The sequence below is a fragment of the Caretta caretta genome, chromosome 16 (genome assembly GCF_965140235.1).
Source record: "Caretta caretta isolate rCarCar2 chromosome 16, rCarCar1.hap1, whole genome shotgun sequence".
Taxonomy (NCBI): Eukaryota; Metazoa; Chordata; order Testudines; family Cheloniidae; genus Caretta; species Caretta caretta.
In genome coordinates, this window is record NC_134221.1 from 6169901 (window position 1) to 6193239 (window position 23339).

General features: G+C 46.9%; 1 protein-coding gene across 5 annotated transcripts in view; it reads right to left on the reverse strand.

Moving 5' to 3' along the window:
* The window catches only part of DPP7 (dipeptidyl peptidase 7), a 30897-nt gene extending 17226 nt beyond the window's left edge, over window positions 1–13671 (reverse strand). For 4 of the 5 annotated variants that reach the window (XR_007352950.2, XR_012665228.1, XM_048822316.2 and 1 more), the window contains exons 1-6: window positions 12995–13613; window positions 9594–9733; window positions 8687–8850; window positions 7115–7250; window positions 2030–2111; window positions 427–593 (exon numbers count right to left, since the gene is read on the reverse strand). Coding sequence is in view for 3 of the 5 variants with exons in the window: in XM_048822316.2 (XP_048678273.1) it covers window positions 427–593; window positions 2030–2111; window positions 7115–7250; window positions 8687–8850; window positions 9594–9733; window positions 12995–13238 (933 nt within the window). In the remaining 2 variants the exon portion in view is untranslated. Of the gene's footprint in view, window positions 1–426; window positions 594–2029; window positions 2112–7114; window positions 7251–8686; window positions 8851–9593; window positions 9734–12994 lie in introns of all 5 variants that reach the window. The other variant, XM_075120374.1, reaches the window with a different exon arrangement.
* Between the last annotated feature and the right edge of the window lie 9668 nt (window positions 13672–23339).

Here is a 23339-nt window from a genome sequence, read left to right on the forward strand (position 1 = left end):
TTCTTGCTTCCACTGTGCCACCCTATATAGTCTATGACCTGGCAACAAGTGATTCTGGGTTCCTCAAGGTGGTGGGGCTGAGGGCTGACCTGAGACATCTTAAAAGGAGCTTGATTGTTAGGAAGTCCAAGTCACTTGCCCTCTGAGAATCAGAACCCTTTAAAGGTGTCTCGAGTTGGACAATCAAAAAACAGAGGTTCCTAAAGTGATGAGATACTTTTGAAAGTTTAGGTCAATGTGCTTGTATTGTGTGTAATTTGAGTGAAAGCAGTTTGGCTGAGGCTGACCGCAGCCATCCATTTCAGAGCAATCGGTTTCAGATATATTTAGTGGCAGGACAAAAAGAAAAGAACACACAAGATGATATTCATGGTCTCAAGAAGGTGTAAGAGCTCTTCTTGATCCCTCCAGCACCCTGGCACTCACCTTGACTGGGTAAGCAGGGAAGTGACCCATGAAGTCTGTTTTGTAAGGATAGTCCATCATAGCCATCATGGTGAAGGCACTTCGAGCAAACTCAAACAGCTGGTAGACATCTTCCTTGCTAGAAACCCTCTTGCAAGTGGACATTTCACTGCTGATTATATCGTAGGCTGCAGAGGCAAAGAAACATGATACATACGCACCAAAGAGTGTAAACTGATATCATAGAGCCGTGCCACGTTTCATTAATTCCGCGTGGCTGGCTAGTCAGGAGTAATATGAAGCTATGAAAACAAGAACAGGGTTTGTAATACTACATATTAACTTACACAAGCTTGGGTATTCAGGTGCAAATATCCCCCACTGTGTAATAACCCTGCATTCTTCCGCTGACCTAGCTGCTTCGGGCTGGGGGGCGGAGGGGTGCTGATCCATGCCGCCGGGAGAATCCCTCCTATTAGCATAGGTAGGGTCAACACTGAAGCACTCCAGTAACGTCGCTGTGCCACTGTAGCGTTTTAAGTGTAGACAAGCTGCTACTCCTTTCCACTTCTGGAGCCTAGTCTCTCCCCAGCAGGATACAACTCCCACTGGAAGCTAATGACGATTACGGATTCCCTGCAGCAGGAGGGGCGGACTCTTTAGTTTGCTCCCAGAGTTGTTTTCACTCCCATTAGCTCTGCAGAGCCAGCATAGCCCTGGGGGAATGCGGCTTGGTGCTGCCTCTGCTGAGAAGCAGAGGCAGAAAGAGCGCAGCTGTATGGTCAGATCTGGGGTTGAATTTGATAGTGGGGAAAAGCATCTTTTTCCATTTGGGAGCTGTGAGAGTCACTGAGTGAGAATAAATCTGGGGCCCACAGCGTCACTACAGCTCAGATACACCTTAAAACGCAAAGATCATCTAGAGAGGCCTGCTAAAGTCAGGAGAGCTGGCTCTGAAAAGGATTCCTGTTGCAGACACCCTAGGTTAGCTGCGACGAGGCAAGCTGGAGACTGCATCACACAGTGCCCTCTCTGGCTGGGCCACAATTAGCAGCAATGGTTGCATTAGCGGTCCCAGCACATGCCGTTTTTACGTCAGAGGAAAGGAGTTAGAATAGCGACCAAGCAAACAAGAAATGAGGGAGTGAGAAGTAAGAAGGAAGGATGAGAAAAACAATGTTTGATAAGGTTCCACCAGGAGGCTGCTTGGGATCATCAGACAGTTGTTGACATCACCATCAGCTTGCACACAATGCACCTCATTGGCTTGTACATCACATGAATATACATAAAACAAAAAACCCTGAGGCCTTGTCTCCATGAGGAAGTTACACCCATCTAACCAAAGGTGTGATTTTAAATTGGTTTGGTTAAACCAGTGCAAACGTCTGTGAGGACATGCTTATTTCAGTTTAAGAGGGTCTCATTTCAATCTAGCTGAAGTCTTTTACTGTAAACCAAAATAAGCCGCTCTTAACCCTAAATAAGGGTCTGCACAGGGGTTTGCACTGGTTTAACTAAATCGGCTTAAAAACTGCAACTCTCTCAATCAGAGAGGACCTTGGAGATGGCTCCTGCCTGCTGTTCGGAAGCACTATGCCGTGGGCAGTCAAGCTCATCTTACCTCCACGCAAGTAGAGGTCACTGATTTCCTGGAAGGCTTTGCTCACGGCCTTGACACAAGCTGGGCTATAGCTCTGAAAATCCTAAAATGATGAGAGCGAGAGAGAAATTACAGCAGCCAAATCAGGAAGTTACACAAACATGGATAGATAACAGCTCTGAGGTCTGTATCCAAGGGGAGCAGCCCCTGTCTTCTTGAGCAGCCAGCCATGGCAGAAGGCACTATGAGCCACCAACAGGGCTAACAGACTGTAAGCCACTTCGGCAAGTCATATGTACACTCTTATAGATGGTGCTGATACAACCTCTGTCCTCTCTTCCAAAGGATCCCCCGCCCATTCCCCCAGGTGCAGTAAGCTGCAATTCCATCTTATCCAAACAGAATGGCAGCCAGTTTGTTTTCTGCCATCTCTCTGCTAGAAAAAGTCAGATATAACTTCTCCTCTCAGTGTTAAGTGACAGGAGGGGACACACTCAGCAGCTAGGGAACGGGTCACGGTCACAGAGCTCAAAGGCCTTGATTCTAATTTACACTAAGGCCACTTGGAAGCATTCTGCCAGTGCAAAGGGGCCTTAAAAGTAAGAGTAAATTATGTTTTGGGAGGCAGCATTGGCTATTGGATAGAGTACTAGATTGGGACTCAGAAAACCTGGCTTCTATTCCTGGCTCTGCCAGTGATCTGCTGGATAACTTTGGGCAACTCACTTCCCTTCTCTGTGCCTCAGTTTCCCTTTATCATTTGTAAAATGGCAATAATGATACTTAATTTATTTGTAAAGTGCTTTGAGATCTACTGATGAAGAAGATATAAGAGCTAGGGATTATTGTTACTAACAACACATTTTAAGACTCTTTTATCCTACCAGAATGGTAGGAAGTAGCCACAGATGATGTCTACACTAGGAAAAAAGTAAGCAAGAATCAGGGCCCTAGTTTCTATTATCACCTCTCCAGGTCACCTGATAAGCTTGGTACTAAATGACTTGTGCAAGGCTATTGGAAGTGTGCACTTGGGTATACCTGAATTGCACACACAAAAGCCCACAGGTATAAGACAGGCAGTTTGCACATTTAACTCAGCCTTGTGAAAAAAATACACATGCATTTAAAAACACGGCCACTACCTTCGGTGCTACACTCAGCCCATCTTTAAAATGGATCTGACTCACCCCATCTCCTCCGTGTGTTATGAGGCTTAGTGTTTAGAAAGTGCTTTGGAGAGCCTTCAACAGAAGGCATTTCACTCCAAGTAAACGCAGTCTAACTCATGCAAAATGAATGAGAGGAAGAAAACTACTGTGAATGAATCATGAAATGTTTGCCTTTAGGAATATTAGCAACACAGGTGCATTCTCTCACCAAGGTCAGCAACTGAACCCTGAATTGCCTTCAGTGCACACACTGCTGCTATGAAGATTCCTTAAAGGTGAAAGGAAGCACTTTAAAAAAAAATACACAAAGGGACTGCTTAGGATCTTAACACACAGTTAGTCTTAACACTACAGAGGCACACATTTTGGGAGTCAATGGAAAGAGGTTTTTTTTAAATGTAAAAGACCCAGCAAAAATTCAGTTTAGGTTTGTGCAATAATTAATGGTATCATTAATACCTAAAGCAGAGCAGGGAGCTATGTGTCTTACACTGCGTTAGGGAAGAATTAACTTCAAACACAGAAGAATTCTCAGAGCTGGGCCAGGCTGGTGATTAAGAAGAAATGGTTTCAAATATTTTGTTTTCAAAAGCATATTTTTAAGGCATAACATCCTGTATTCCCTTAACAATTTAGGATCTTAAATGAGACTTTTTATTTGTTCACCTAAAGAGCATTTCAGTTCATCTTCACACAAGCCATTCCCTTTCCTTAAGATTTTCCACAGATCTCTCTGAGCTCTAAGCCACCAAATCTAAATAAAGTTTTCAGAACAAGAGTGTGCAAGCTCAAAAGGCACTATTGTTTAGATTAACAAGCAGTTAATTTAGGGCCAAGATGTGGAAATGTTAATTCACATCAGCCTGTGGAACTCCATGCTGCAGCAGGTCACCAAGTCAAACACAGTGATATTTCCAAGCAGCGCTGGACAGTTAATCCTCACAAGTATTATCTGTTGCTTTGCAAGCTAAGATTGAAGAATCCAGTCTCCTACCTTGGGACATAAGAGAACAGCCTGCAAGTTCCCTCCTATCTTTCTAAGAGTATTGGGGAAATAAGCAGGCTCTTTTTAGCTTCCATTGATGGCAAAGACAGAGGCAGGATACCAGATTGGAAGGAGCAATGACATGGTAAATGTGTCAGGATTTCAGGGAGAGCTTTGCTGCTTAGTGGCCAAGAGGAATGAATTTCCCTCCTCCGCTTCAGAAGCAAGTTCATTTTAAGTTGCATCAAAGAGGAGGGAGGAGTTCTGCAGGCTGCCCTTGTGAGACTTTATTAATTACAGTCACATGGGACTGGAATTAGGATACGAACAGTGACAGGTGTACCAGGTAGAGCCCTGCGCAGGACTATTTTTTTTAAATCGTGCTCCTGTCCCGCCCTGCAATATCCACTCCCACCTGCTCCTGCGTTGTTTCTTGCATTTTTATCCCACTCCCACCCACAAAAACCTTCAATCCTGCAAGAGACAGACTCCCTCATGCTACAAAAAACAAAAAAAGTCAGTTAATATGAGTGTGTGTGAGACACTTGGGACACTATTTTTACCACTAAAAGAATAAAACAAATCTTGCTTGAACCATGTCAAAAATACTTTAACTCCTGTTAGAACAGACATCAAATCTCTTTCTATCGGTCTCTTAAATTTAAGTATTAAAACCTTTATTTTTTAAAAAAAGAAAAACTTGCTTTACATTGCTGAAGTTCTATTTATGACAAGCCGATGAGAGATGTAGTTGTTTTCCCGCAAATTACCACCGTCTGGTTTTTTTTTGCCCACCCGATCCCACCTACAACAAAATACATTTTACCTGCTCCGGCTATTATGGCAGTGGGTCATGTGGGATCCACAGGATCCCAGTCCTGCTGCAGGGCTCTGGTATCAGGCCCTTTGAGGCCCCATGCTGCAGGCAGTCCTACCACCCCCTCCCCCCAGGAAAGGAGCGGTAAAGGTGGGTCCTCCAGGCCTGCCTAGAATGGCTGCTTCCCTATAACCTATCAGAGCTCATCAAGCTCAGATAAAAAGAGCTGCAGGACCCTGGAGCAGGTCAGTTCCTGGCTGGGGCCACAAGAGATAAGACAGAGGGACTCTCCAGCCACGGTGGCTTGGGGAGACCCTGCTCAAGCAGGGAACAGACGCAAGCAACCCAAGGACTATAACTCGAAGGCAACAGGTGAACGTGACCAACTGGGAAGCAGCTCAGGGAATGCAGCAGCAACTATTAAGGGAAGCAGTAGGTTTCTGGTGTTTATAGGGTCCCTGGGCTGTAGGGTGACCATATGTCCCATTTTGGCTGGGACAGTCCCTTTTTTAGGCCCTGTCCTGGCCGTCCTGATTTTTTTTGACAAAACCGGGCATTTATCCCACTTGCTCTTGCCAATTGATCATCAGTTGGCAAGAGCAAACTGGACAAATGCATAGTTTTGCAAAAAAAGTGGAGTGGGACCCCTAGCAGGGTGCGGAGGAATGGATGGGGGCTAGTGGCAACCGATGCACTTTTGGTTACCACCCCCTGGAAGGGGACTGAACTTAAGGAGTGACTTGGCTGGAGAGCTGAGGCACTGAGAATTGCTGTGGATAAAGTCTCCAGGGAGAAAGCCCTGGGAGCAGTGCTCTACAACAGGGCAGGGAAGGTCTTAAAGCTAGCCCAGAAGGAGCTGAGAACTGAGCCCAGAGACAGGTCTAAAGACACCAACAAGGGCACAACAACAGTCCTTGTTGGACCTTTGTTACGTTCATGCATATTGACTGTGTGTGACTTGGACAGAGGGCTGAGCCACTGAAGGACCTGCCTGACAAGGGTAACCACCTACTGAAGATGACAGGAAAAGGGAGAGTGCAGGATCACAGTCAGCCAACAGGAGGCGCTCACGACAGGTGAGTGCACCCCATCCACAGGAACCTTCACCTGCAGCACTGGCTCATATCCTACCCTGCATGTGACCACCTCTTGCTCAACAGCTTATGTGAACCAAGCTACTGGCCACTGTTGAGTTCTTGGTGTATGAGCATCAGCACTGCTCCTTGTGTGCAGTCTCCTCAGAGAAGCCATCAGTTGGACAGATCTGGAGACTGAACACCTCCTCTGCCCTTGTAGCAGCAAGGTGGGCCTGAAGCAGATGGCCAGGCCAGCTGCTGCTTGTGCTATTAGCTGTTCTGTGGATTCACTCAGGATTTCAGCCTTCACAGTCATCAGCCTGGGACTTTTCACGAGCACAATGTTCCATGTTCTCAGATTATCAGCTGGCAAGTCACCCCTAGCCCTAACCTGCAGCCCAGGGGGACCTTATAACATAATTCCAATGACATTAAAATAGTTCCAAATAATAATTCAAAAGTCTCTTTATCACCCTGCAAGTGTGTAAGCAATAGTCATCTTGTGTTTTCAGGGGCTTTCACTCAAATTGATCCCAAAGTGCTTTACAAACTTTTCCAGTACACTGGGAGTCACTTTGCCCACTACTGAAATGCAGCTACCTCTGTGGTTAAGCAGATGCCATGCAGTATTGCATGCACAGTGAAACAACAGTTTAGGACAGGAAATGAAGAATAGCTATTGTGATTACAAGGGGTATTTAGCCAGGCATATCCAGTTGTGATTACAAGGGGGATTTACCAGGGTGGAATTTGGCCAGAACACTAATATTGGGATAATGTATCTTTAATGACAATGGGGGGGGGGTCAGAGCTCAGTTTTGCTACCCATCCAGGAGATCTCCATCTACACAGCATCCTCTACCCCATGCAGGCCTGCTGGTTCAGTACTGACACAGGGAAGGGCGTGACATCCTGCAGCAGCTGGTTTTCCTTAGAGGTCCCCATTCCAGCTACTCACTCAGCCCAACACTCTGTCACGAGGAGATGGCAGTTTGGAAAGATACTGTCACTAGGAGACAAGCCAGCTTCTGTTCCTTCAATGGAGCTTCCACTTACTGCAGTGACAGCTTGAAAGAACTGGTTGGGGTCTCCAATCCCAGCCACAGCCAACAGAGGAGCACTGGCAGCTAGTGCTCCAGCCACAATGTTAGGATATTTCATTCTCATGTAAGCACTCAACACTCCTCCGTAACTGTGTGTGTGGGGGGGAATAGGAGGGGAGGGGAGAGAGAGAGAGAGAGAGAGAAGGGTTACTTCACTCAACACATGTGATTTAAAGCAAAACTTGTTCAGTAATTTGGGCCCTGTGGAGCCTGCAGTTCTGGCCTCGCCCAACCCAGTGAGCCTGGACTCTAAATGAGAATCTCATCTTACATTTTAAAAAAGCAGCTCTCTGGTCCTCTCCTTTCCAAAAAGCATTAACACAAATCTAAACTCATCATTGAGGTTGAGAGGAGCAGGCAGCTTGGGTGTGAGGGCATCTAAAAGATATCACACACACACACACACACACACTTCAAACGGGTCAATTATGTTTGGGGTGTATCCCCAGCATGTACTTGCTGACCTTTCCCAAATCCGCAGGCAGCTCCGTTCATACCCTGGAGACTGAAGTCCTCTCTTTACCCACAGAACAGCAGCAGCACAAGATTCCCACATGTGGCCCAGCCAAAGTGCATCATCAAGATCCCCTCCAAAGTCAAGTGGAGAATTCAGTCTCCATAATGCCATCAGTCCTTGGCCTCTCTACTGAGCCTACCAACCACTGTGATGTGTTTGCAGTACGGAAACTAACTCACACCCATGATTCCCTTCACACATGCTACTGAAGTGCAACACATTAATAAAATCTTTCCAGTCACCAGCCGCCTGGACTGAATGTGAACTGGAGACTTACTGGTCAAAAGCTCTTTATCTCATTACCAGTTTCCTGCCTTCCCAGTATAAAATGTTTTATTACAGTTTACATTAAGCATCCCTGTCTCCTGAAGTTCTTGGGGCGGGGTGGTCCAGCGCTCTTGGTCAGCTCAGGGACAGGCACTGAACCTGGAACTAGTTCATTCACTGACACTGCTTAGAGATTGCCAGTTCATGGTGCCTATTTAAAGTGACTAGAAGCCAGGACTGACTGTGACAAGCTGCCTTTTGGAGTTGCAGCCCTAAATACCTGAGATGAATTACCTATTCCATTAAAGCAGGCATCAACATTGTCTGAATGATCTCCTTATCTTAAGCAGCCTTGTTGGGAAGAGATCAGGAACGGATTGCTCAGCATGGTCTCCTATTTTAGGCCTCATGTCCTGGGAGGGGACTGAAGGCTGCTGGGTTGAGACTTTATGGCCCTCATCCAGACAGCACACATTTTAAACAGAGAGCAAATATCAGGAATCAGTGCTAGAAAACAAACTGAAGCAACTAGGGGAAGGAGTAGCATTCCAGAGTTATATCCTACCACATGCAAGTACCCATCATGCTTCAGTGCAAAGAAAATTGAAGTGAGAGAGCAAGGAATCCTGGGAAAGCGTGCACTTCTACTGGAAGGGGAAGCCTATAAGGACAGCACCACACCAATTACGGAACAATGTAGAGAAGGAAGATAAGTACCTGGAGAGACCTGAGAGCATTTACCTGCCTCCGAAGGCAATGACTGGGCAGTCCCTGGCACCATACTGCTTTTTAAGCTCTGTAATGAGCACCGCATAGTCAGCAAGGGCTTGTTCCACAGTGAGCAGGCCAATATTTTCCCGCTGCATTGACAGTTTCCCAAATGGAAGAGATGTCCCATAATACCTCTGAAAGAAAACGAGGCATAAAGAGGTGTTGGACCCGCCACATCATATCTCCTCTCCTCCTAGGTCATCATGTTCAAGCCTGCCTGGGTCAGCAGAAGCTGAAAGTCAATGCCATCCTACAGCTGTTTGGTGGCCAATTTAAAATTCCCCGGTGGTCTGTTCTCTTCGTAACAGACAGGCAGTCACATGACAACCTAAAACAGCAGGTATTAGCTGGCCCCCTTGTTGGCCATCTTAGCAGAGAGGCCAACAACTCAAAACACCAAGGGTTGAATGAGTGATGAACGTTGAACCCTTACCTCATTCATAGACTTCACACAGCTCCCCAGACTACAGAGAGCTTACGTGGGTGGTAAATCAGGGCAGAATGTGACTCAACAGTCCTCAAGTTCGGCACAATAATGCAGACCCCCCCACCACACACCCTTCTCCAGCTGTGAATTTATTGATGTTTAGAGCTAGAGAAAATCGATTACAAAAGCACCATTCTAAAGCACAATACAGCCTAGGTTTTGTGGCGTGAACTGTTATTTATACTGCACCGCTGATGGGCATAATAAATAATTTAGAGTACGTGGCTCAGTAGGGGAGAGTCACTACTATGTCTAGACTGTCCCTGGGAGGTGCACAGCAATTTCAGAGTAAGGGATTTGCACCTAATTATCCGGGGACTGTAGGGGGTTGCTGCTGGTAATACCCGATGGAGATAAAAATATGGGGAAAAAAGTTAATAAAATACTCACATGCTCAGCAAAAATTACTAGCGCATTCTGCTGTTCTGCCAGCTCAAGGATGAAGCCGGAATTCTGAGCAAATTCCCAAATGTCTCCTTCATTCCCAGTATAAAAGAAGATGGGCCCAACTCCCTTCTTCCAGAATTTAGCTATAAAAGACAGTCATTAGAAGCACATTGGAGAAAACAAAAAGTGCCTGGTAAAGTATTATAGGATTGTCCCTCAGCGAAGTTAATGGGGAGTTTTGTATGAGTGAGGACTGTAGAATAGGGCTGAATTGTTCTTTGACAGGAGACTAACTCATGAGGATATGACACACTGAGAAATACAGACATGCTTTTTGTGTTATATGAAGGAGTAAATAACATTTCCTTATTCACTTTCTCTACACCATTCATGATTTTATATTCCTCTATGGTATCTCCCCTTAGTAGTTTCTTTTGCAAGCTGAAAAGTCAAAATCTTTTAAATCTCTCCTAATACGGATGCTGTTCTATATCCTTCAATATTTTTGTTGCCTTTCTCTGTACCTTTTCCAATTCAAGTATACCCTTTTTGAGATGGGGAGACCAGAACTGCATGCAGTATTCCAGGTGTGGGCGTTCCATGGACATAGAGAGTCTTATTATCTATCCCTCTCCTAATGGTTCCTAACATTTTGTTATTTTTTTTTGACTGCTGCTGCATTTGAGCACGTTTTCAGAGAACTATCCACAACGACGTCAAGATCTCTTTCTTGAGTGGTAACAAATCATTTAGATCCCATCATTTTGTATGGATGGTTGGGGTTATGTTTTCTAATGTGCACTGCTTTGCGTTTATCAACACTGAATTTCATCTACCATTTTGTTGACCAGTCACCCAGTTTTTTGAGATCCCTGGGTAACTCTTCACAGTCTGCTTTGGACTTAACCATTTTAAGTAATTTTGTATCATCTGCAAATTTTGAGACCTCACTGTTCGCTCCCTTTTTCCAGATCATTTATGAATATGTTGAACAGCACTGGTCCTGGTACAGATCCCTGGGAGACACCACTATTTATAATAGTGAGGTTTGTATTTATAAACCAGATAACAATAAAGTATTTATAAATCAGTTGTGAAATCACTGACTCAGGTATGGGGTACTGGTCCATTTGCAAAGGGGTATCTTCTGTTTTCATGACATACGTGGGTAATCAGCAGGGAAATAGAGAAGAGATAAATTACCACGAAGTGGAACTATAATCAAATATGCCATACTGGAAAGATCACTAAAAGTGACTAGCAATTCTCTGAAGAACCAGAATGATTTGGTCTCATAGCCAACCTAAGTGTGGGGTTTTTTTTTTAAATGTTTATTTTTAAACTGAAACTTTGGACAACTCCCAGCTAATCTCATGAGAGTCAGCTGACTTACTTGTGAAATAAGTTCTGGCAGCCAGTTGTCATTAGTTGTTTCAAATCCTTACTATCACAAAAGGCCCATAATGCACAAAAGGAAAGTGTGTGGGTGGGAATGGGGGGAGACGCCCAGAACCACTCCCCCCAGCCCCCCCGATATTTTGCAACTAACAGAACCACAATGCTGATGTTTCATTTGTTTTACAAATATGATTTAGTTCCAGTTTACAGGGTTTGGCCTGACATGACACTAGGATCAAATAAGTGTAACAATTAATTTAAAATAAGTGTTTCATTCAGTGATTTAAACAACCAACCATGCAACAAACTAGATGAGTCCAAGGGAGCGTAGGATACAAAACTGTTGCAGCAGGCATTTCATGGGGGAGAAGAGGGAAGCAGAAACTATGGGTGGTCTCAACCTCCCTCTCCCCCCCCCCCGACAGTAAGATTATAAATGGGAGCTGTTGACTGTTTGATCATAGCTTCCCCTCTCCCCAAAAAAAAAAACCCAACCAACCAAAAAAAAAACAACCCCAAACACCTGGATCTCCACACACCTTCAAATTCCTCCTAACAGGCCTTCATTCATTCTCCTATAAAGAGATCTTTTCCCCCTACAAAACTTGTTTTGCATTAAAATTCAAAGCAGTGTTTTCTATGATTATTCAAATCTTTCAATTTATTTAATCATTCAGTACTTGAAGAGCACCTTGTTTCTCTGAAGGACTCACAGAAGAGGACTCACCTCTAGCTGAGTCACAACATATACTGTTGAGTATCAATCTGAGACAAGAGATAAGTTTGCTGGCTTTTTTCACTGCACTACGCAGTTCAAAATGTTTGAAACTTTAAAGCTCTGAACAGCTTGGAAAACAGTTACTTGATGCATCATCTCCGTTCTTTACCTGATCTTGGTGGTTAAGATGGACTGCGAGGCAGTAAAGTTTGAATACACAAGAACAGATTCTGCTGTCAGTTATACCTAGTGTAAAATACAGCAGAACTCCGGGGGTTTGATTAGGGATTTACATAAGGAGAACAGAGCACAGTTTGGCCCTACATGTTTGGCAGCAGGGCTTTTTCAGTCAAAGAAACGCCCCCCCCTCACACACACACAAACACCTTTGGAACTTAACCCCCTCAGCAGTGCAGACTTTGAGCCTCCTGATTTTCCAGGACATGTTTAACCATTTGTTTTCTCTACTGTATTCAAAGCACCAAGCTGCACCTGCAATAGGTGCCTTAGAAGTTATCAAAAATAGTAATACAGCAGCAAAGCAACAAAGGCCAGTTCATGCCTCACATAGCTGGTCACTCCATGGCTCTGGAGCGGCCACATTTTGGCCACTGCATTCAGCTCTGCACACCTCATTAACAGAACAAATGACAAATTGGAGGAATACAGAGAGGAGATTGTGAAGGAACTCCAAACTGATTTGCTAGGAAAGATTAGAAGAGCTAAATCTGTATTGCTTGATTAAATTAACTACTAACTATCATAGCCCTAACGGTCGACAAGTATTTGATGGATGTAAACCTTGAGGAAAAAAGGAAATGATTTACAGGGATCCAGAAGCATCCCCCAAGTTTCAAAAAAATGAAAAAACAACACAGTAGTGAGATTTATTTAACTGTGGAATAATCTTTCAAGGGAAGTATTAATAGAAGCCAGATCACTTAAGATATTTGAAACTGGGACTCAGGGGATGAACTAGTAGGTCTCTTCCATCTTTAATTTAATTCCATTAAATGGTTTACTATGCTGAGGTACAGTAGAGCCAATGTGGAATACCACTCCCTGTATTCCTACTACAGGGAAATTTGGAAGTATATTTAATGCATCATTCCGGAAAAGCAACAGGCCAACGAAATTTCTCTGAAAGTTTCACCATATTTCCAAAAATCACTTACAGATGGGCCCACACGTGCCCGGATCTGCAAACTCTTTTAGAATCGGTTAACAGTAAACATGTTTTGGAGATGAAAGATGGCTCTGTCTGAGCCCCGGTTTGTAACGGACGTACCTGTTGTGAGGTATCTCTGTAGGAAGGTCTTATTGCCATACGATTCGAAGTTGAAGTGATCCAATACCTGCTCAAAGTACTGCTCCTTGTAAACAGGCTCCTGTGTTCTGTAAACTAAAGAATGCCTAGCTGGGTTACACTGGGGTTTGCAGGCAGGGTTTAAAGGGGCACAGGCAGGCTGTGTAAACGGGCGTCTACAAAGCTTAACGGAAGCAGGAACGTTTCCATGACCCTTTCGAAGCATTCAAAGCAGGTAGGTTATTCTGAATGGAACAGACCCCCGCTCCCGCCGCCGCCCCCCGCGATGCGCTTGGAGCGCGGGGCTGGTTCTGCTCCGGAGTCACTCCACAGGCCAGGCGATGGGAAGCGAAGCGAAGCGACTTCACCCGCCAGGCCGGGCAGGGCTGTCCCCGCGGGCCGCCACCGCGGCCGGGCTGTCCCCAGAGGGCAGTAGGGGCCATGGCTAGCGGGGGCCGGGGGCACCTACCCGGGGCGGGCCGCGGGTCCCCTCCCTGCCCCCGGGACCCCAGGCCCCGCACCAGCGGCAGCACGAGGACGAGCAGCAGGAGCAGGCGCGGGTGAGCTCCGGGCGGCGTTCCCATGGTAACCAGCCGCTGGCACCCCGGCCAACAGGGCGCCCGCTTCGCGGTCTCAGCGGCAATGGAGAAGTCACATGACTCCAGGAAGGCTGAGCACATGACCTCGGGGGGGTGGAGCCTGGAGATCACGTGGGGAGGACGCCATTTCTACCGAGGCGCCGCCATGTTGTTTAATGGGGTCCTGCCCTGGAGGAGACTAGTTAGGCCCCGTCCCCGCTACCCCCGGGTAACCCAAGGGGCAGGGTGAGGGGGTGGGGAGAATTGGGCCAGATGGATGCAGCCCGCTGTAGGGGGAAACAGGCCCCAGCGCATGGAGCAGCCCCCAGCTGGGTCCCTCTGCAGGCGCAGTCCCAGCAAGGGGATGCGATGTGGCTTCGTGCAGGGTGCGGCTCGGGGCCAGGGTTACCATCTTCGAAGTGCAGAAACCCGGCAGCCCCACGCAAGGCAGGCCCACCGCAACCCCAACCACAAGGCAGCTTCACAGCCCCACCCTTTCAACAGCCATGCACAGAATCGGGAGAGAGAACACCTACAGATCGGAGTCATAACATCATTTCCTTACGTAAACTGCGGAAGTGGGAACACGGCAGCATCTTTAGCGAGACACACAAACTTTTACCATTAGCTATCCCAGTGCATTGTGATAATCATACAAATCTTTAGAACCATGTAAAAAATCCTGGCAGATTAAATTATTTTTATGGCAACTGACAAATCCATTTAAAAAAAAACAAACAAACAGACCAGGCCAGTCAAATACTGGCCAGGTGGTAACCCTAAGTGAAGCCCCTGGAGGCTGGAGCATAGGAATATGATGGGATGGGGCTAGGATGATGGGGCCTAGGCTGTGGTACAGCTTTGAGGGAGATGGGGGTTTGCCTTGGACCTGCGTGAAGCAGCTTCTAGGGAAGGAAATAATGTGATCCTGTACGCTGAAATCTATGCCCAGTGTGAACAGCCCGGGACTGAAATGTGCACAGCCCCAGCCACCCGCATGCAGCATGACGAAAGCCTCTGTTGGACCATAGATTAGAATCCAAACCTGAGAAATGTTCAGCACCTGTCAGGACAAGGCCATTACAGAATCAAGATACTGTCCAGACTTCCTATTTCTTACCATTCACATATTGACATGACTGCTTTCTGGGGCAATGGGTGTGCATGCAAACAAAGCAAAGAGAAATACCGATAGAAGGCGCTTTCATATACTGTGGTGATGGATGCTACAGTAAACCCAACAAAAGATAGGAAGCTCCTTGTTTCAAGTCACAGTTGTCACATTCAGAAATAATTTCCAACCCCAACAACTTCTTCAGAACTCCTTGGACTTAAAATGGCATTGGAAGGGTAGAGAAAGATCAGAGACTGACAATGTTTTTGAGAGTGAACCATCGGTTCTAGGGCAAAAAGAACTGGACAGTGGAAGCTGAACTGCTGTGGGAAAGGAGTTTTACAATGGAGCAACTTTGCTTCTCTAATGCTAACTCTTCCCCTGAACCACCCACTCTGTCCCTTGCCAGCTTTCTCCCCTCCATGGGTTCTAGAGTTGGTACTGGCGTAGGCGACTGGTAGCTGCTGATAGTGGGGGCACAGTGGCAGGCCCTCACTTGCCACCACAGCCATAGTCAACATCCTGGTGACTGCCAACGCATTCTCCAGCAACACCCCCCTGACCAAGGCACACTGGGCCTTAGGAAAAATGGCACCCTGGGCAAACTTGTATTTTGGTGCCCTGGCCCCTGTTGCCTCCCCCAGTCCCCCAACCCCCTCTGCTCCCCAATGCCCCCACCCATCATGCAATCACCCTTGCCCCCCCCCACTGCCTCCCAGGCTCTCCCCACTCACTCCTAGCCCCCCACTGCTTCCCCGGGATCCCCTGCATCGCTCCTGGACCCCACTGCCTCCCCCACGACCACCCCCTTGCCCCAGCCCCAGCTACCTCCCTGGGCTCCCCACCTCTAGCTCCCCTGGGTCCCGCTGCTTCTCCCCCCACATTGCCCCAGCTGACTCCCAGAGCTCCAGGCAGGCTAGTCCAGACACGTACTTGAGGGCCTGCAAGGAAGGGATGGGACTCAGCCGGCTTCCCCGCACCCCTTGGCAGAGCTGTGCTGCCAGCTCCTTCTGGCTTCCCTGCTCTGGGCACCATCTAGTGGGACTCGGCGGGAGTGCTCGCTGCTGGTGCCTTTCCCAAGCACCTCTTCAGCCGCACGCAGCCTGATTCCCACCCTGGCAGAAAGCTGGGGGGCATGGGACCCTATGTGCAGCCCCCCCCACCCCCACGTCACCTATGGATACTGGTGTGGCTATTCCAATCCTGCCTCTTCAGGAATCAGTATATCCATTTTTACTAACACAGGGTGCTTTATAAATAGCATCTAGTTTTTCAAAATGTTTCACAGAATGTTTGATTTCCTTAGCAGCCTCCCCTCCCTGTCCCACATGGCCTCTACCCTGTGCTCCTGCCCCTTGCTCACCCTCTCCCCTCACTGCCCCATCAGGACTCAACCCTCTGCACCTGCTCCTTGCTCACCCCTCCCTGCTCCATCAGGACTCTACCTCCCCCCCCCTTAACCTGCTATCTAGGTGAGTGTTTTCGCTTTCGTTCTTTTCCAAAATAACCAGGTTAGGTATGTTAGTGTGTAATTAAAACCTCTCTAAGACATCGTTTTAATTTACCATTTAAAATTATTGTGATTATGTTGATGTTTCACAAGGTAAGTTATTTACTGCTGCCCTCTTGTAACGCATCTTTTAGGCAATGCAATTTAAAGTCATCTAGCTTAGAAATGGTAAAATTAAATTTTGGTAATTTATTTTTATTAAATTGACCAATAATTCTGGGTAAATACAGATTTAAACAAGTCAGCATAAATCAGCACAATCTACCATTTCAAAGCGGCAATTGTGCAAGTAAACTTCAACCAGAATTTACCATGTAAAACTGCAATCTAGATGTACTTATTTAAATATCATCTTTGGCTGATCCTCTGTGGAAAGAGATCCGGTGGAGCAATCTGTCTTAAGTTATAGGAGGAGGGAAATAAAAGAGAAAAAACGGAGGGACCCAGAGAACCTCTCTGCTCAAACAAAATGCTTGATATTCCTGTATTTCTAAAGACCTGCATTTATACAGATATTTATTTTGAGGTTGCATAAATCTCTCCCCCTAGATTAACTCATTCCCAAACTCCCATTCTGAGTCACTTGCACAGGCGCTAGGGGATTCCAGTTACACGGGGTTACTCCATTATCCGCCTTTCAAAGTTGGTGCATCACGGCTGGTTTGCTCACAAACACCTAGGTGATGATAAGGAAGCTATTTGAATAGAACAGAATGTATCATCGTATTTCTAAGAGAAACTGCTTGCAGCAATGGGCTGACATTCCTGGGACCTGCTTCTATTGTTCAGATGAGCAACAATACTGCTCAGTGTAAAGAGCTTTTTTATTAGCTGTGGTAATTCACATTCCTTGACCCTAGATTAGAAATATGAAAACAGAATGTTGGAAGCCCGTTTAAGATGACAAGAAGGATCAAGTGTGTAATCATACAAATCCTATACATAGCTTGCTCCTGTCTCACTTAAACCAGGGAAGTAGGATCAATGTATCCTTGTTTCTGAAACACCCACAGTTAATTTAAGATCCAAGTGGTACCTTTTATATTAGATGCTGAAGAACTTCATTAGCAGTTGGAAGGAGATGTGGGATTGAATTTAAAGCCACACAGGAAAGTGACAAAAGTCCTTAGTTAACTCTGCAATGTGGGAACATTTCTTCCTTAACCCCACAGATGTCCAGTTTATGCCTTGAAGCATGAAGGTTGGTAACATTTGAAATGTAGAATTCTGACAATTCCAGACTGGCCACCAAATGAATGTCCACCGCCTCTAAATGGTTAACCTCATTAAAGTAATCACAAGTACTATTCCTGCTCCTATAAATATCAGATCCTTTTTGGTGAACCTTCTTAGTTTATTTGCCTCAATGACTTTCTGGGCTGGGGGTAAACTTTGTTTTTAAAAAAGGGTGTATTCCCCCTGGCGCCTGAAGTCCTGATTTCTCAGCATTACTACTTAACACAAATGTGGGGAGAAAACAGACTTTCTCTTGGGGCTGACTCAGAGCCTTAATGACAGTGACTGTGGCAGAAGCCACTGCTGCTGCTGGGCAGTGCAGTGCAAGATTTCTGGAGGGTCACACTAATTCCAGACTTAGTTCCTTTCCCTGTACATGTTGTGTATATTGGTGACAGCAGGAAACAGCATCAATGCTGACATGAAATAGCATTACTGAGGGGAGTAAATTGCCTACTCAAGTGATTGCTACCCTTCCTCCTAGAAGACGCTAGTCTATCTGAATTCTGGGAGGGTGAGTCTGAACCTACATAGGACAACAGGCCTGACCCCTCAGACAAATGATTCCTCGAGATGACACATGATAAAACGGGAACAGGAGTGGGGGTCAAAGATTCAAACCAAGAGTACCCAGTGGGGACACCAAGCAGAGAACCCTGGACAGTGACCACTGCTTCAGAGAGTAATCCAAGGAGTCCGTGGATGCTCCCCAGAGGATCTCTCCCCAGATGCATGAAACAGGGTGTTGAAGTGTCCATAGCCACAGAGAACCTCTCCATTGAGCTGCCTCTTCCTGGATTGGAGATGGCCATCTTGGCCAGTACCAGGAGGAGGTTAACGGGGAGATCTCACAACTAATACTTTGTCCTGCCATGAGTGCAGGGGACTGGACCAGGTGACCTCTCGAGGTCCCTTCCAGTTCTACGATTCTATGATCTGAACTTTGTGATGCCACAGATAGGGTGTGCAGGGAGGAGTAGGCGTGGGGAAAGGTCCAGCCAGAATCCCAGCAGGAGGTTCTGGAGGAGCTGGAAGACACTAGCTTGACAGCCCTGCAGTCCGAAGGCCTCTCTTTATCCACAGAGAGGGTACAGCATGGGAATTAGAAGTGAAAGCTTCGTTTACACTGCTTCCTGCCAGTGTGCCTCTCCAGACTACTCAGGCCTGTGGTGCTCATCCTTTTCCATACTCTGCCCCGTTTTTCCATGCCAGGATCACCCTCCCACCCCAGAATCCCCTCCCAGCCAGCTGCCTATTCTCCCATTTACCACTGTGGGAAGGGTAGGGTGCTCATGTCTGCCTAACATTTGTTCCCAACCCCCAGGTTGAGAACCCCTGACCTAGACTGTTGGGCATCCTATCTCTGTAGCCCTTTCAACCCTTGGTTTCAATCCACAGGGCCCAAGCAGTGGTGGTAATGGAGACACCTGTCCACCAGAACTTGGATTGAGCCTGCCAGCTCCTCTCATTTAGGCCAAACAGCTGTCCTTTGGTGGAGACTTTAGCTACTGACCTCGCCTGACTTAGAACTGGTCACCGGGGGTGAAAGGCTCTTTCTCTCCCCTTGCTAATCTCTCGCTAAGCACCCACACCTGCTCCCTTGGCAAATCCCATAGTGGGAGCAGGAGCAGCTTTAAATGCCCATGTTTTCAGCAGCTGATTCTGGGCCTCCAGCATCTTAACCTTGAACATCCTTGACAATTGACAACATCTGCCTACTAGCAGGAGCGGATGTGCTTTCATTTGGCATTTTTCCAAGCTGTAACATCAGCCCTGGGAAAGCAACCTACTGTGTCTTGTTCGTGCAGTCTAAAGGTCTGGTTTCCAGGGCGTAAGTGACTCTTAACTTCTCTTTTGTTATGCCTGCTTAACATCACATACATCTATAGCACAGCGCGACAACACCACAATGACAGAGATGGACTTAATCAACCACTGCTCCAAACTCCCCTGAACTTTGGGAATGTTCCCATATCGATCAGACGTTTGTGGCTTAGGCAGCTCTCTGCTGGTATCTGCTTTCACTGTCACATTGCAGGTTCCTCCAGTGGGGCCCAAGCCTTAAAAGGACAGTCAATCCACTGGTGAAATGTGCTGAATATATGCACTGCACTCCTTAACGAGCTGTCTGAGTTGCTGCAGCCAGCAATGTCTAATAGCAAAGCAGGCCTTTCCATATCGGAGTTCAGAACAAGTTCCATACGTTTGTCAATTCCCATAAGAATCAAACCCTGTGTTTTGAGCAAGAAACCTAACTTTAGGCATTTTAGATAGGGCTAATTTTTCTACCTGCTCAGACAAGCAAACTGTATCTGGCACCTCAAAATTGAGCTGTGGATCTGCTTTTGCACATGCCCTGAGTGTCACCAGCAAAGACCATGTGTGGCAGTGGAAGTTGAAACGCAGCCCGTGATTTTGTTAATGGTCTACTGAAAATGGATTAAGGCCTGAAAGGATCATGGACTAACTTAATACATGGGAGAACAAGGCAGACAAACCTTATGTGGTAGGGCCCCTTACAATTGCAAGGATTTGGGGACAAATCTCAGAGCTTGCAACCAAAGAGGGGTTTAAAGAGGGCTGCTCAGTGATGGAGTACACCAAACCACTAAGGTGCCAGTCGTGGGCCATGGCTCAGTGGCAAGCACTTCAGCAGTGAGGCCTTTTAGGGGCTAGCCGTGGTAGGTCCTAATAGTCACTCAGAAACGTGGGAAAGGGTATTTTACTAGGGCAGGCAGAAAAGATAAAGGTGACAAATACCCTCAGTACAGAAGCTTAAACACTTACAGTTCAAGTAAGTGACAGCCATGAATGTCTGGGTCCTTGGGGAAGCCCAGTTGAGAGTAGGGGTTCTTCAGGCCTAGTGCCTGGGGCAGTGTATCAGATGACCTATGGAATGGCTTCAGTCCTTTTCAGGGACACAAACACCCTGGTCAGCCTTTCCATAGTTCAGGGACAAGCGTGCATCAGCCTGCCGGGCTCAGATTCTAGTCGGGCAATCTCCCCTTGAATCTCAGTTCCCCTTTGGGTTGCTCCTCTAGGCTCTGCAGGGATACCTAGATATCACTCATCAGAAGGTTGAAAGCAAAATGTCTCTCCTTGGGATTGATGTGCTGGAGGAAAAGGCATGCAAGTCTCTGCCATTTCAGTGGGGACGGAACCACAGTTGATCTCTGTTTTGTCCCATCTGTTCGGTTTTAGCATGTTCTTGATGGATTTGGTTTATGATGAATCCTTTCTATGAAGCATTTTGTGACACTGGCTATGTCAGTTGTGAATTTTCAGGTTTCACATTGGGACCAAATTTTTCACAATGGCAACATTATCTACATCCAAGTGGCTTAATGGCCTTGCACATGATGTGGTGACACAACAGTTGTCACAGCCAGACACAAAGCCCAACCAGGGGCCTCTAAATGTCCACCCATGAAAACTACAAAATTCAAGACAGATTGCAACTCTCACTATACATTAAGTGTGTGTCTACACTACGAAATTAGGTCGAATTTATAGAAATCGATTTTTTATAAAGCGATTTTATACAGTTGATTGTGTGTGTCCCCACACTAATGCACGAAGCACATTAAGTCGTCAGAGTGCGTCCACAGTACCGAGGCTAGCGTCAACTTTCGGAGAGTTGCACTGTGGGTAGCTATCCCACAGTTCCTGCAGTCTCCACCGCCCATTGGAATTCTGGGTTAAGCTCCCAAAGCCTGATGGGGCAAAAACATTGTCGCGGGTGGTTTTGGGTACATGTTGTCAGTTGCCCCTCCCTCCGTGAAAGCAACTGCAGACAATCGTTTCATGCCTTTTTTCCATGAGGGCACCATACTGCTTTCAGCAGACAGTGCAGTAGGACTGATAACCATCATCATCATCCACCGCTTCTGCTGCCACTCTGCTCTCCTGATGTTATGAATCCACCTCACAGGTCCTCTATGACCGTTGTCATCCACTCTCCTGCTGGTCTCACAGGGCCACTTCCGCTGCAACTCTGCTCAACTGCTCTTGTCTTGCCATACCATGGCAAGCGTGCAGCCCGCTCAGCTGTTGTGTTGTGTTGAGCTGCTGCTATCAAGGGTAGTGACTCTGGGAAATGTGCAGGCCATAGTGGATGACTTTGCTGCAATGGGATTCCCTAACTGTGGTGGGGCGATAGACGGAAAGCATATCCCTATCTTGGGACTGGACCGCCAAGGCAGCCAGTACATAAACCAAAAGGGGTATTTTCAATGGTGCTACAAGCACTGGTGGATCACAAGGGACGTTTCACCAACATTCACGTGGGATGGCTGGGAAAGGTACATGACGCTCGCATCTTCAGGAACTCTGGTCTGTATGAACAGCTGCAGCAAGGGGCTTACTTTCCAGACCAGAAAATAACTGTTGGGGATGTTGAAATGCCTATAGTTATCCTTGGAGACCCAGCTTACCCCTTAATGCCATGGCTCATGAAGCCATACACAGGGACCTTGGACAGTAGTCAGGAGCTGTTCAACTATAGGCTGAGCAAGTGCAGAATGGTGGTAGACTGTGCATTTAGATGTTTAAAAGCATGCTGGCGCAGTTTACTGACTCGGTTAGACCACAGCGAAACCAATATTCCCGTTGTTATTACTGCTTGCTGTGTGCTCCACAATCTCTGTGACAGTAAGGGGGAGATGTTTATGGCGGGGTGGGAAGTTGAGCCAAATCACCTGGCTGCTGATTCCACACAGCCACACACCAGGGCTGTTAGAAGAGCACAGCAGGGTGCGCTGCACATCAGAGAAGCTTTGAAAACCAGTTTCATGGCTGACCAGGCTACGGTGTGACAGTTCTGTTTGTTTCTCCTTGATGAAAACCCACCCCCTTGGTTCACTCTACTTCCCTGTAAGCCAACTACCCTCCCCTCCCCCCTTTGATCACCGCTTGCAGAGTCAGTAAAGTCATTGTTGTTTAAAATTCATGCATTCTTTATTAATTCGTCACACAAATAGGGGAATAACTGCCAAGGTAGCCTGGGAGGGGTGCGGGAGGAGGGAAGGACAAGACCACACTGCACTTCAAAACTTATTGAATGCCGGCCTTCTGTTGCTTGGGCAGTCCTCTGGGGTGGAGTGGTTGGGTGCCTGGAGCCCCACCCCCGCATTCTTGGGCATCTGGGTGAGGAGGCTATAGAACTTGGGGAGGAGGGCGGTTGGTTACACAGGGGCTGCAGTGGCGGTCTATGCCTTTCCTGCACTGCAACCATATGACAGAGCATATCAGTTTGATCCTCCAGTAGCTTCAGCATTGTATCCTGCCTCCTCTCATCATGCTGCCGCCACCTTTCCTCTTGATCCCGCCACCTCTCCTGTTGCTCCAGCCACCTGTCCTCTCACATGTCCCTCCTGTCCTCACATTCATTTTGTGCTTCCCTGGACTCTGCCATTGTCTGCCTCCACGCATTCTGCTGGGCTCTTTCAGTTTGGGTGGACTGCATGAGCTCAGAGAACATTTCATCACAAGTGCGTTTTTTTCACCTTATCTGTGCTAGCCTCTGGGACGGAGATGCTAGTGGCAGGGTTGAAACATTTGCAGCTGTGGGAGGAAAAAAAGGGAGAGTAAAATTGAAAAAGACACTTTGGCCATTTAAAAGGAGGGGCTGATGTTTTCGGGTTAACGTGCAGCACAAACCCAACTAAACCCCCCGCCCCGCTACCCAATTCTCTGGGATAATCACTTCACCCCTCCCCCCCACCACGTGGCTAACAGCAGGGATGATTTCTTTTCAGCCACAGGCAAACAGCCCAGCAGGAACAGCCACCTCTGAATGTCCCCTTAATAAAATTCCCCTATTTCAACCAGGTGACCATGAATGATATCACTCTCCTGAGGATAACACAGAGAGATAAAGAACGGATGTTG